Source organism: Macrosteles quadrilineatus, unplaced genomic scaffold (genome assembly GCF_028750875.1).
Source record: "Macrosteles quadrilineatus isolate MER2022 unplaced genomic scaffold, UCM_ALF_1.0 Scaffold_8__2_contigs__length_117827958, whole genome shotgun sequence".
In the NCBI taxonomy this organism is placed as follows: Eukaryota; Metazoa; Arthropoda; class Insecta; order Hemiptera; family Cicadellidae; genus Macrosteles; species Macrosteles quadrilineatus.
Window position 1 is genome coordinate 103,854,727 of NW_026542601.1, and position 14,279 is coordinate 103,869,005.

General features: G+C 32.5%; 2 protein-coding genes across 4 annotated transcripts in view; both read left to right on the forward strand.

The window, feature by feature from the left end:
• Positions 1-7,920, forward strand: part of LOC128999494 (CSC1-like protein 2) — a 36,609-nt gene extending 28,689 nt beyond the window's left edge. For all 3 annotated transcript variants that reach the window (XM_054426054.1, XM_054426055.1, XM_054426056.1), the window contains 3 exons: positions 2,510-2,692; positions 3,110-3,216; positions 4,165-7,920. In XM_054426054.1, coding sequence (XP_054282029.1) covers positions 2,510-2,692; positions 3,110-3,205 — 279 coding nt within the window. In that variant the 3' untranslated portion in view covers positions 3,206-3,216; positions 4,165-7,920. The remainder of the gene's footprint in view (positions 1-2,509; positions 2,693-3,109; positions 3,217-4,164) is intronic.
• A 3,456-nt stretch (positions 7,921-11,376) lies between these two features.
• The window catches only part of LOC129000632 (serologically defined colon cancer antigen 8 homolog), a 38,361-nt gene continuing 35,458 nt past the window's right edge, over positions 11,377-14,279 (forward strand). Inside the window, exon 1 of the mRNA XM_054427594.1 lies at positions 11,377-11,465. Coding sequence (XP_054283569.1) covers positions 11,377-11,465 — 89 coding nt within the window. The remainder of the gene's footprint in view (positions 11,466-14,279) is intronic.

Consider the following 14,279-nt stretch of genomic DNA (forward strand, 5'->3'; position numbering starts at 1 on the left):
CGAGTAGACTTCTCATCCTATTGTAAATCTGAACCCAGTTTTGATGTATATTTCATTTTCATGTTAGGTTAAGTTTTAGTGTGCTATTGCTTACCACCCATTTTTTTAAACTTATTTTAGTATAAATTTTACAGTCTCCTTTGTTTTCTGTAATACCTCACAACAATAAATTAATAAAAAAATCAGTTTGGCTAACATTTATGTTGGTTGAATAGTAACAATTTAATAGTAAACATCAAAATATACTGTACACAACCAAACAATTGGACTTAAATTTTTTCTAAAGCCATATGGAATTCTTTTATCCACGTGGATATGTAAGGGATCCATTACAAGTTGAATCATTAACGGTTTGTCTGGTTTTACTTTACTCTCTTTCCTTCATTCCTAACTATCATAGAAAACTGTGTAATTTAATTTGTAAAATATGCTGTACATAGATCTGTTGTACATAGTATTTTCAGGTTCAATTTTAGGAACCAATATTACTATTTATCCTCATAGATTTAGCATTGTGGACTTATGTAATACAAACAACAACGTTTTATGTTCTTTGTTGCAGAAAATCTAACTACTAATTGAGCCAATATTATGTTTTTATTCATGCATAATATGTCATTTTGTGAGAATTGTGTTTTAATAAACTTCAATAAAACAACTGAAAACTGGTTTAGTCTGTAGGTTTTGCTGAAACAGAGATATTTTGTTATGTTGTTGCATAAAAGCTAGATGTTACTTTTACTTCCAGTGTAAAGTTTAAACAATCTATAAGCCACAACTGTAGTAAAATCTATTCACTGTTCATAAAAAAAGAATATTTACATTTTTCAGTTAAAAGTATAATTATCTTTCAATGTTTGAAACCATTACTTTTTCTCCAATAGAATAATTTGAATTTTTGAGTAAGTATTTTTTTTTTGTTACTGTCATTACAAAAATTAATTTACCATCCCAATCCCAGGGTTTCAATCATTGATTTTTATTTTCAGTGTGTTATGCACTGTCTAAGGTGAAAAAAGGTAACCTATAGATTTTGTTTGATGAGATTGCCTTTCAAAGCACTATTAGATATCCACCTTATTTTAATTTAACTTAGGTGTGCACTGGTGAAGTTATTCTATCTAAGTTTAAAAAATCTAAAATATAGTCAGAGTTGTTGTTACAAAATCAAATTCTACCCTTATCCCAATTATGTAAGAGGCTTGAGATGGGGTATTCTGCTAATGTGTTTCTTTATTTGTAGATTGATTTGTTAACAAAAATTATTTGCTAATTCCACACTTGTACCGTATATAAAAAAATATTCTATATACTCAACTGTTATTCTATATTGACTTCATAGTTGTTATGTAAACTGTTGAAACTAAATATGAACAAAATTAGATTTTAATGAAAAATGAAAAAAGTTGTTATTTGGATATTTTGCAACATTGCATTTCCATTAAACAGGTTTAATTTAAAAGAGGAAAAAGTTCTATCAAATTGTAATCTAGTATACTTATGACAACCTGTGAACATACAATAGTTATAGTTGAATAACTGATACATCAAACAATATAGCTAAAAACATCATCAGAATTGAATAACAAATTTCAAAATAGCTGAGGTTTTCTGAAAATGATTTGTTATTATGTATTTTAAACAAATTGAATAGTTGAGTTTTGATGAAATTCAATGAGTTAGTTATCAGAATGTAAATTAACCTAAAAGGAATGTAAAAATACACCTAAGTCTTCTCGTCCCATTGTAAGCCCAATTATTGGTGCAGGGTTTGCTACAATAGCTATAATTTGCCATTTTGTAATTATTTTCCCATTTTTTATGAAACACTGGATGAATTACACTTCATAAGGAAAATAATCGCTAGTTAGACATTATACTTTTTGGCTTTTAGTGGTCTTGCTCAATCTATCAATAGTTAAAACAATCATTCAGTAGAAAACACACTATTGTTTCTAGCATGAATACATAGATAAATAATTATTTGATACTCTTTACTTGTAGCATACACTGAAGATGATGTTTTGATTAGAAATATTAGCTATGATTCTACAGTGCTATCGTTAAACTTTAAAACTTTGTATGAAATCTTGATTTTAAAACTAACATTGATCTTGCGTTAACACCCTTTTTTTGTTGTAATGTAACATTTATGTAAACTGAGATATCTTTCAAACGTAAACGCTGAATTACTCTAAAGAAGAATATTTTAATTTTACACCTTTAGATGTACAATATTGCATTAATAATACACCCTTATTTCATTTTGTTGTAACATTTATGTACACTCTTTCAAATATAAACTATAAATTCTTCTAAACAATAATAGGCCTATTTCATTTTGCAGCTTTAGATACACTCACTGCATAGTTTTTCAGGAATAAATAGCAAAATTTTGTTATGGTTTATACTACTTTGCTCTATCTACACAAACACAATTTTATGTTTGTACAAAAAGTTTAAACACTATAAATCTTAAGACAGTCATATAATTGTGTAACTGGTGTAGGCAAAGCCGGCACCGTCGGCCAGTCCCAGCCTGAGTAGTCCCCGACACGGCAGCGCGGCCAGACACCAGTTTGTGCCTGACGTGTTGCTGCGAGGTACCACCGGCGCAGGGGACAGTTCGGCGCCGCGCCAGCCTGACCTGGTCACTGTGTACAGTCCTGGGGAGAGTTGCAGTACCAGCCAGGTCAGTGATATCAAAATGTAGTTAAATAAGTTTATAGTACCAGGGGACCGAGCACTGCTCGAGGTGTTTGATTTGTTTAAGAGGTTTAAAAAATAAAACCTATAAGCCAACAAAAATTTTCAGTTTTGCCACGATTAATTAAGTTAAGTCAATTCATTTTCGGTAGACATTCACTCATTCTTAATTTACCTAAAAAATGTTTCATGTGGGCGAGCAATCTATATTGAAAATTTCTACTATGTGTCCGTTAATAAAAAATTTAACTTTTAGAGAACTTAAAGTAAACAGCATTTTTAGAAACAAATCAGAGAAACAAAGTCATTTGCTGGCTTTCAATATTTAGACAATTTTCTTAAATGCTTGCCTATCGTAAAGTATAAAATAGATGCCGGTATTAATATATATTTGTTGTTTCAGCGCAACTACGGAACAGATCAACATAGAGCCGCAGATCCTGATTCAGATTCCAACTCTCGGTACCAGAATTATGACACCAACAGCACTCAAGCATAAGTGCAATTACTGTGAGTAAACTATATTACTCAATAGTCAATAGTGATAGTGTTAAATACAATAAATTAAACTTTTCACTGTACATAGTGTATTTAAACTAAACTAAACTACTGCAGGAGAGTCCTGCTTATCCGGACTGCTTGGGACCGAAACCAGTCTGGATAGCGGTTTTCCGGTAGGTCTATTGGGTCTGATGATGATTGGAGTGTCCAATTGAATTCGATAACTCCTTACCATCTTGTATATGTATTTACCGTCTTGTGAATCAATAGTATAAGTGTTATTAGATGTATTTTTTGTACTTTCAGGTAATTTAATAGATGCTGATATAGAAGCTATTTAATTTTTTAACGTGGCCACGCTGTCTTTGAAATGTTTTTAGCGAATTTCCCTATAGAGGTAGCTATTATTGTAGGTCTCATGGTAAGACTTGAGCCCGAACCGATTTACTTTTTCATTTTCATGTCCCCAGATGTATACAATTTAATAAATTTTTTTTACAATTTTTTTTTTATTTTGATACAATTTGGTTTGAAGGTCTAAGGCGGGATAAACTTGAATAAGTTCGTGAACCAGCATAATCGAACATTTTTTTCACTTTTTTCCATCAAAACACAAAATTTCCCAATTTCTCTCTAAACCATTTCAAAGTACTAAAAACACACTTTATTAGCCTCCCTGTAGCAGCAAACCTAGGTTTAACCTAATATTATTTAAATAGATTTAATTGTATGTCAATTCAGGCAAATAGAAATTCGCTTAGTCTGCAGGTTTGCTGCGACGGGGGTATCGTTTGTTTGTTGAAGCCATCAAGGTCTTTGAAACCATGGTAGTTTAACTTTATAATAGGTAACATAACCTACAATTGTAATAACATAGTGAAACTAGAGGCTATGCCACAATGAAATGTTTTATGTCTTTTATGACAAAATAATTGATCAAAACTTTTCTTTTTTCAGATGTTCTGCAATCTCGCATTTCTCCTCTTTACTAGTCACTGTCTCTTCCTTGTAAATATATTTATTTTTGTTTTAATTGTTTCAAGCTATAATGTGTAAGTGAGTTAGTAGATTGTAAACATTTTCTTCGTCTGAAGCTTGCCTCAGTTAAACAAACAGAGCTGTGAGATTAGAAGTGTTTTCTGTGATAGTCTTCAATAAGAACAGTGTGGCACATATCGTTTAGTGTATTCAGAAATCCAAAACACATAATTTGTATTAAATATTTAAAAACAATTTTGCTCATAAGAATTTCTTAAATCTTTTTTATTAAATTTTAATTTTAAACCACGTTTTCCTTTTAGAGCATTTCTTCTGATATGCCCATATTTACATCACAACTCAAAATTAGTAGTTCTTATCACAAAACAGATTTTAAAGATTTTATTGTGCTTCTTTTTACACAGAAATGCAATATCAACAATAAAATAAATTTATAGGTGATAATTTTAAATATTTTATGCAGAATACTTTTATAAACTCCAGATTGTCTAACATTAAATTCTAACGATAGTCTGTAAAAAGTTATGACATCCAACTTGGACTGAATTGAAATTAAATTAACAAAAGAGTACGCTTTTGCAATGTTGCACAAACCATTAGCTGGTTATATGTAGTGTGATTGTAATAGCACTGTTTTTTATAAATTTTCTTTTTTTTTAGGGATAAAAAAATCATTCCTTTTTTATTACAAGATATATTTTAGTTTGTTTAACAGTTTGCGATCCGAAAATTAATTTTTTAGGTTATTTTAATGAGGATTATGGTCACCTGTATAAGTTGTGATCTTTTTCACAGCAGCTCAGGTAAATTTCGCTCTGTGCAAAGGGGATTTACAAAATGCATTAACATTTTTTTGCTAAAGTAAATTATATAAATCAATTTTCTCCAATGACTTACCCAAGGGTATTTGTTTTTCTGTTTCCTACGGTTTAACAAAATAGTTTTACAAGTTTTTAAAATCAAACTTTTGTGTAACATCTGACTAAATTACACTAACCTAAACCTTACCTAACTTAAGTTTTTTAAAGATTTACTTTCTTCCATTAAAAATAGAATATAATCTATGTCCTATGTATATACCCTTGATTGTAAAAAGTTATTGCTCACTGGTGCTTTTGTAAGATAATGTTATGTATTTCTTTAGTTTGTTGTGTTTTATGTTACTCTGTGTCAGTTACATTAGGGTGTAAGTTTTCACTTCAAGGGTTTAAACACTTAAAAAATTACAGTAATTTTTTTGTTCAATTTGAGTTAATTTTTATTTAGTTTTTCCTGTATACAATTTATGTGACTTAAGCTTATTTCCCATTGAAAATGGCATTACATTCCAATTCTCAATTGCCCAAAGTAAAAAACATTTTTATTTGATTTACATCTAGCCATAAGCTATCAGTATTAATCTTATTCATGTTTTCTTGAGTTTTTGTTGTTTTTATCCTGCCGTTAAATTGTTCTGTAGCATCCTGAATTCCTGTTGATTTTTGCTGTGATGAATTTTGTAACAACATGGCAGATGGAACAAGACTGTTAATATTTTCCTTTGGCAGTAAAATTGGCTCTACTTAAAATGCCACTTAGGATAGAAATCTATCAAAAGTATCTTTTCTTCTAATTTGTTACACTCTTAGACTTTAATTTATTGTTAGTTCAATTACATCGATTTCACAAAAGTTGTATTCCTTAAAGTATTTAAGTATGTATGTTTTAATTTAGTCAGAAGTTTAATGTATTTGGGTACATTTAAAACAACTATTATGGATGTTCCTTCTAGATCTTGGAAAGCAAGTTTAAAAAAGGGTTTGCTGAAACCATCTAAGGCATCTTCCAGTAATCTATTTCGGAAATATATTGACTCGTTATTCTATTTGCAATCTAAATTAAATGTCAACTTACCCTATTAACAATGTTAATCATGTTAGTTGATTTTGGCTTAATTTTTATGTCTTCAATACAGCCTTAATGCCAAAAACCTGCTTTTTCTTAAATAAATTTGTCATAAGATTGACATGCCTGGTTTTCTGCTAAAAACTTTTGTTATAATATGCCATAAAATGGACTTTTAACATGGAGCTAGAACAAAATAATTAAATTTTATTAATTAGGCTACCTTATTTTTTTACTTTGTTCTTGAGGTTAAGGCTTATATTCACCCTATGTAAATTTCACCAGCTTGTTTGGTTTCTTTTAATAAGGCAACAAAATAAGGTTATTATTATAAAACAAGTTCTTAAAACTGGAATAACACAAAACAAAATAAATTTTTGGATGGGATACCCACATTTTCATATTCAAAAAATTCCCCCTAAAATATACTGAGCAATAAAAAAACTATAGACACTATTTTAACAGTAAATGTAGTGTGTTTTTGTAATAACAATATACACGTAATAACAATTTATTCCCATTTAAACAAGTGTAGTTCTCGCTGCTTATTGTACTGTTAGAAATGAGAATTTTGCTGCAAATGCCAGAAATAGAAAAAAATATAAAACCCTGTATTCCACAAAAAATAACTTTTTTAATATGAAATAAGTAGCAATAGGCCTAACGCCCAGGAATCAGACAACCAACCTTGCTAAACTAGAGAAGAGCAATACAGTAGTAGCTTAGAATTTGTGATACTAAGTGTTAACGTTAGGATAAGTGATTTTTGCTCTAGTTACATTTAGAACCTTAGTAAATTATCCCTCGTCCTTCTAATTGTAATTCATATTAATGTAGGTTCCATTAAGTCTGAATGTACGAGTGGCTGTTTTTTGGAAATGTGTTAAGAATATGTATGTAGTTTAAATTATCTGGATTTGTAGAGCATTTAGAAACTATTTCAAGAGACTTTTGATTTAGCGAATTGTTAGAAATTTATAGAATAGGCCTGTTGACAGATTAAATTTTCATTCTTTCTTAAAATTTGCTTTGATAATCAATAAAACGTTTTATTTGTTCCGCTACAATCTTGAATCTTGAATTACAATCTTGTCGATGTTGAACAAATGAGCTATAGAACAGTAAGATTAAGACAAAGTTACAGAACTGAATTGTTACAGATTTAATATTGTTTATGGAAATATATTCTAATAAAGAACATCTCAACATCTATAAATAAATAGTTTTTGTACAATTACTGTAAATAGTATAATATTGCAATGTAAAATAAATTTGGCAATAGAATAAAACAACTATAGATGGTGGTTTATGTTGAAGTTATTGATTACTATAATTAATAATATTCAAATGCCGTAGTTTCAATCTTTACATTGTTATGACTGTGGACTCCTTTTTGATCAAACTTCTTGGAACACGATCCTTGTCCTATCTAAAAAAATATTTGAACTATTGGAAGTTGTACAGACATGAATGGACACGTATTGAAGATATGAGTATAAGATTAAGTACATTCTGATACCTAACAACTCTGTATTGAATTTTGAATTATTAAAAAAAATCAGATTAGCCTCCACATTTTAATGTAATGCATTGTGTATCATGATTTACTTTTGATTAAAACAAAAGAGACCGTATGTATGTTACCACATCTACATTTGATTTATTCTATCGCTTCATTCATAATTAATTTGTTTATCATTCATTCAAACTTCTGTCATCCATCTACTGTGTTTTTAGTCTTTTAATAGTAAACCTAGGACCATTTTACTCATTCATATTTGTTGATCTGTTTTTATGTATATGTGTTGCTTTTGAAGAAGTAAAGTTATTAGCTGGTTACTAACTAATGTGTTTTCTTTTACCATCTCTGGTGTTTGGGACTAATTACTAATTGCTGCAAACGCTTTGTGACTAAAGACTAATGTACTTGTTGTTGAGGAAGTACGGTACCATTAAACAGGTGTTTCGACGGTTTTCTTGTAAAAGAGTGTTAATGTACTACCTTTGCCTATTAATAGTCAATGGTACTACATAACGGCCAACAACCATACTATTTGGTAAGAAACCCTAGCCTTTGAACTGCCTGTTATATTCTCTTCTAGAATTTTCCTTATGCCCTTGCTTATATTCACAATACTGTAGCTAAAAGAACAGTCTCTGACTATTTACTGGAACTATTTACTCTTCTCCTGACTGAAGGAGGCCTAGTTGGTGTCCAAAAATTTTACCGTCTTAAAATAGCGTCCAAAAATCTGATGAATTACTTTTCAAAAAATAAAATTGACAACCTCAAGTGTTGTTCATAACACTTACCTAACACTTTTGTTGTCTCCATGTTCAGTTACTAGGCATATAACTATTGGACATGGGAAGTCCCATTTTGTGCGTAATGAGCTGCACAATTACATTCCTTGAATGGGATTTGTGTCATAAAACTATGGTCACCCTTAGAGAAAAATTATGACAACACTTTGTCATCACCAAACCTAAACGGTCCCAGGGTCTTTCTCCACCATGAGCATTGTAGTACATGCAGGCAAAGGGGCGGAGTTGGACTTTGCCGTGTAGACACCAGCAAGTAATAGACACCACTTACGTGTACCATGGGGTTCCTTACTTCCCTGTGTTCATTTCTTACCATTGCAAAATATCTTTTCATGGTAAATGGTAAATAATGTAAACACAAATCAATGAATAAAAATGTCCTGAATGCTTCCAAGAAATACAGTAAGAAATTAAGAGAAGAGTAGTACAGTACAGTATATACTGTAATGATCTGTGATGAATATTGGAAATGAGAACAGGCCTAATCCAAGCAATTTTCTTAGAAAATGGCAGCTTTCATCCAAATAAATCAATTTTAATGCAATGTTTTGTTAAATTAGCAATCATCCATATAGGGCTGGATAAGCAAATGAGATAAGACAAGACTATTATTTACATAAAAATTAAATTTCTTCTGCCATTCAACCAACTTGGTATGGAAGGGGCTACACTATTTGCAATAAACCAAATTGCAAGTTAAAGATAAATGATATGATTAAAATATTTAAAATAGTTACTGGTACTCAATTAAATGTTCAATGATTATAGTTTTACCAATACTTTGATGCTTTTAAAGCCATTACTGACAATAGACAAATAAGACGTTTAACTTTACAAATTTAAATAATCATAATCTTATCATTAGTCTCCAAACCCAACAGCAATTTATTATTGTGTGTTTCTAGTGAAAGAAGAATATTTCCATATTTTGTAGAAGAAACATGTTTTTTTAGTGGTAAAAATATCATTATGACATGTTGTACCCCTACACGGTCTTTAACAACCAAGGTCAACTATCAAAAATCGTGCCCATAACAATCCACTGTGACCTCGAGAGTTAAAAAGTTTCAAAAGCTATTTTAACTTCAAAAGTTTAATGGGTCGTTTAACAGGTGTCGGCCGTTGAGTGTTGAGCGGGTGGTCGGTTGTAGGCTTGAAGGATCGATGGTCCCTCGTGAGATGGCAGCACCAGGCAGTACCCTTGCGTGTCTCGCCCCATCAGAGTTATGGAGACGCATCATAGTGACCTATTTCCAGCCTGCCATATTTACCTCCGAGAACTACGATCGAACCTCGCCAGCGCCGGAGTGGGAAATAAATTTCGGTGGAGTCGGACTAGGCCTAGTTGGAGTGATGCAGCTGTAATTTTGGCGGGAGAATATTGTAATGTAAATTTTGAGGTTAGAGTAAGATTCTGTAATCTTTTGGTGGGATTGTGTTGCCATGCAGATATGTGTTTACGTAGGTTTATAGGCGGCTAAAGTGGCACTGCTGTCTTTCTTACAGCTTATGAAATTTTATCAGGAGAATATTTTGTAATCTAATATCCAGATTGCCATTAGAAAGTTGTAGTGGGTTATGCAACTTATTATGACGTATGCGTAGTCTAAAAATGGTGACGTGATTAGTGAGCTGTTTGAAAAGCTCTAAGCAAAAAATTCATGCTTATTACAGTGCAAGGGCGTTTGTGTAAAAGCACTCCGATCTTAAGAGTCCCATTTTCATCTATCGTGACCGCATAAATTATTCTTTCTACAACAATAAGAAGTTTGATGAATAAGGATGTGATGTTGGAATGATAACTTACAAGCAGTGCGTTGTCGACGAGAGTCGTTATTTTCGTGGTGTCCTGATTGGCTTTTAACCCAAGATTCTCTCCACACTGCACATTCGAAATACAATCTTAACACAATTAGACCGCAGAAAATGTATCCATTTACAACATTTATTTCACAACATTAATTTTTTTTTGCTACGTGCAGACGGAGGCTAAAACAAGGTTAGCGCTCATTCACGTAGACACGCTGGATTTACCACAAGGCCGACAAGGCCCGCCAGCCCGTGGCCTACGGCCGCGAGTCAATATATGGGGACCGCAGTGGTATTGTACGAAAAAAATACCGTACTTTTCAATAACTTGCCAAGATCGCGACTGACGATGATGCTGTACAGTGTACAATGTGACCATCGTGGGAGATGTTCACGATTTCTCCGTTTTCGTGAGACACGAGTTAACGATGATGATGTCCCAGTCCCCGTGATCGTGGGAGATGAACCATTTCTCTGTGATCGGATCGTGGGGACCACAAGGGTTAATTTAGTCTAGGGCCGCGAGTACCCTAAATCCGACACTGCGTCGAACCAAATTATAAACTGAGAGTGTCGAAAGTAATCAGTAATTAATTATTCTCTTCCAAATAGATAATATATATTGAGATTGAACTCCAACTACAACGGGAAACGAGGTGGAGCTTTCTTCTTCTCTACACCAAACGTACTTAGACCACAAAATTATAAATGGAAGTTGCTAAAATGCTTAAAAGAATGAAAAAAAATACTTGTATTGTTTGTAACCTACTTGTTACTCTCAAATTTGAGAAAGCACACATACGAGTCAACATGGTTTTTGTCACATTTCCTTATTTTTCTCCTCATTGTTGAGAAAATCGTTTAGGTGGCATGGTTACTGTTTGAAGCCTTTTAAAATATCTACACACTACATTCATGCCCACGGACATTAAAATTTGAGTTGGGCAAATCAAAATGAGAAAGTTACTGTAGCAGGACGTTTGATCGCGAGGACATGTGGATTCAACGTAGTTTGGAGTTTTGTCGGAAACAATGATTGTTAACATGAAGATCAGTCCCGAGAAGCCCATTACTAGTGATGTTTTCACGAATGGGGGCGGTCCTGGGGGTGGTATAAAGCCCCGGGGGCGGTGAGAGGCAGCAGTCGCGGCGATGCTCGGGTGGAAGCGTCAAATCAAATCTCGTCCTCGCGCTCCTGCTATACTATCAGACATGCTGCGCTCCAAGAAACCCAAACTAAGGTTGGATTTATAGCTTTTGTTAGTGCATATAGTTTTGTTATGGCGTCATTTTGTAGGTTATGTTGTAAAACATGTTATGTTACGCTTGAATTCGTTGTGAATTAAGGAAATAATTTAATTGAATGAAATGTAATAAGATCTTAAAACTGGAGTGAATTTCGAAATAGGTGGTTTTCCAAACAAAATAGTCGTGATTTCCCAGTTCTGTAGCAATTAAGTCTTTAGAATTACTTTAATCAGATTACATTTTGTTGGCAAACATGCCTGGTTTTTTTGTTTATATGTGATGGTTTCTTAGTGCTGTATAGTTACAACCGGGATTGTTTGTTCCTTATTGAGCAGTTATTTAATGGAAGTACTGTAACCTAATAACTGTATCAGCTAACTGTCACATACTTTCTCCCATTAGCTAGTCAAAAATCCTCATGGGTAAGAAGTGGAAGCGAATATGATATTTTATGGGTAAAATAACAAAAGATGCATTTACTTTTGAACAGTAATTTCTACAGAAATGGGTGTTGTACACTTTTGTTTAGAGTTAAAGGGACTATAACATACAAAATTTCAATTACCAAAATTGATCAAGCTTTTAATAAGATTTTTTGGTTATTTTATGGGAAAACACTATTATACAGTAAATAAAAAAAAACCCTGGAGATACCATGGATATCTACCATACCAAAATTTCATCAAAATCACACCACCAGTGTGGTCTATGTACATATCCCCACACACAGACATCACTTCGAAACCATTTTTTGGTATAGACCTTAAACGGATCCACCTCAAACATTTTGATGAAAACTATATGGAAAAAAATAATGGAAAAACACAGTATACGGAAAAAGTGTGGTTTTCATCTAAATCCCCTCTAAATCCTCCTTTTACAAAAGGAGGAGAAAGTAAAAAGTAACAGTAGACCCCTACATTTAACACTCTAGAGTTTAGATTTCCACCTGTAAATTTTACCAGGGCTTATTAAAACTAAAACTTGTTTGGGTTTGATAAGGTGCAAGGTACATTATTCTCCAAATTCAATAAAAAAGCCTGATTTTTTGTATATTTTTAACAGTGATTCCCCCAAAAAAAAAAAAAAAACAAGAAAAATCTTATTTTAAAACGTTTTTATTCTGTAAAATAATTTTATGGTTATGACGCTTTCTTGTCCGCTACAAATTTTGCAACCGATTTTATACTAACTTCCCGATGAGCTAGGGACTTGAAACTTGAAACATATCTCACAAATGAAAGACAATGCAATATTATACAATTTAATTTTCATATTACCCTTGGGCTACGCCCCATGGGCTTGTTTTTATTAAATCGATTTCTTGCAAATTTTGATACTTCCCGATGAGCTAGAGACTTGAAATTTGAAACATAGCTCACAAATGGATGACATTGCAATATTATATCATTTTATTTTCATATTTCCTTTCGGGCTACGCCCCATGGGCTTGTTTTTATTAGCTCGCTTTCCTACAAATTTTGATATCAATTTTAAACGATGTTCCCGATAAGCTAGAGACTTGAAATTTGAAACATAGCTCACAAATGCATGACAATGCAATATTATATCATTTAATTTTCGTATTTCCCTTGGGCTACGCCCCATGGGCTTCCAAATTTTTCATGTTTACATTTTGAAAGGATGTAAATATATCAACTAATTTAAGTCAGCTGTAAATACTTAAATTTGACAGTTCGAAGAGCAGAGGTTAAGAAGAACAGGTTATGCTCCCAAGAGATTCTTTATACAAACAAACATTTCAAAATAAAGATAAACAATCTGATTGCAGGTATCAAGGTGTTTGTAAATAATGTCAATTTTTGTTTATTTAGTATTCTACAAAGTAAACAATAAATATTTCGAGTGAATGCATTGCAGAGAAATTCCATAACAAACTATAGTTAAATTATTATAAATTGTGAGTTTTCGGATTAACGAACTGTAAACATGTAATAATATCAATTATTTGTGAATATTGCATGAAAACTCATATTATGGTCAAGGAGACAGTCACCCAACGCAAGCGACGCCTAGAGAAGGAAAAGAAAAAAAGACTAGTTAAGCTTCAACAGGAATCGGAGGTTTGTAAATCGGCAAGACTACTACGTCAGCGTCAGGCCTATGCTCAACGGGAAGTTGATTTCAATCTAACCAAAAACACTTTTTGTGACAAGTGTTGTGATATCTGGAAGAAAAAGTGCTACCCTAATCAGGTTATGAAACAATGTTCTATTTCACCGGAGCCATACTTGCCACCGGGACTTTCTTCTAAAAAAGTGTTGCTTGCCTGCCATCGATGCAATACGCACTTGAGGAGCTCAATGCCATCCACAGCTTATTGGAAGGAGAAAGCCACCCAACGCAAGCGACGGCTAGAGAAGGAGAAGAAAAAAAGAGAAGTTAAGCTTCAACATGAATCGAAGACTTGTAAATCTGCAAGATTAGCAAAATGGCGTAAGCGAACTGCACAAGTACCCAAACATATTTAACATGCACCATGCACACACATCTATATAAATAAAATTAGAGTTTTGTCTGTACATTGCTTAGAATAATGAACTTTTTGGTTATTTTTACATTTCATAGGTCAGAGAAACTGAATCAAACCTTATCTCAATTTCTGTCTGTCTGTCTGTCTGTCTGTCTATCTGTCATTCTCTTGGTAACGCTAAAATACGCACTTTATTACAACTACTCCTCAATAACTATAGCACTGTCCCGCCTGAAACTTATTTTCCAAATACTATACATATATGAGATGGTTTTAGACGTATTTCATCGAATATGAGACAGTTAGATATTTA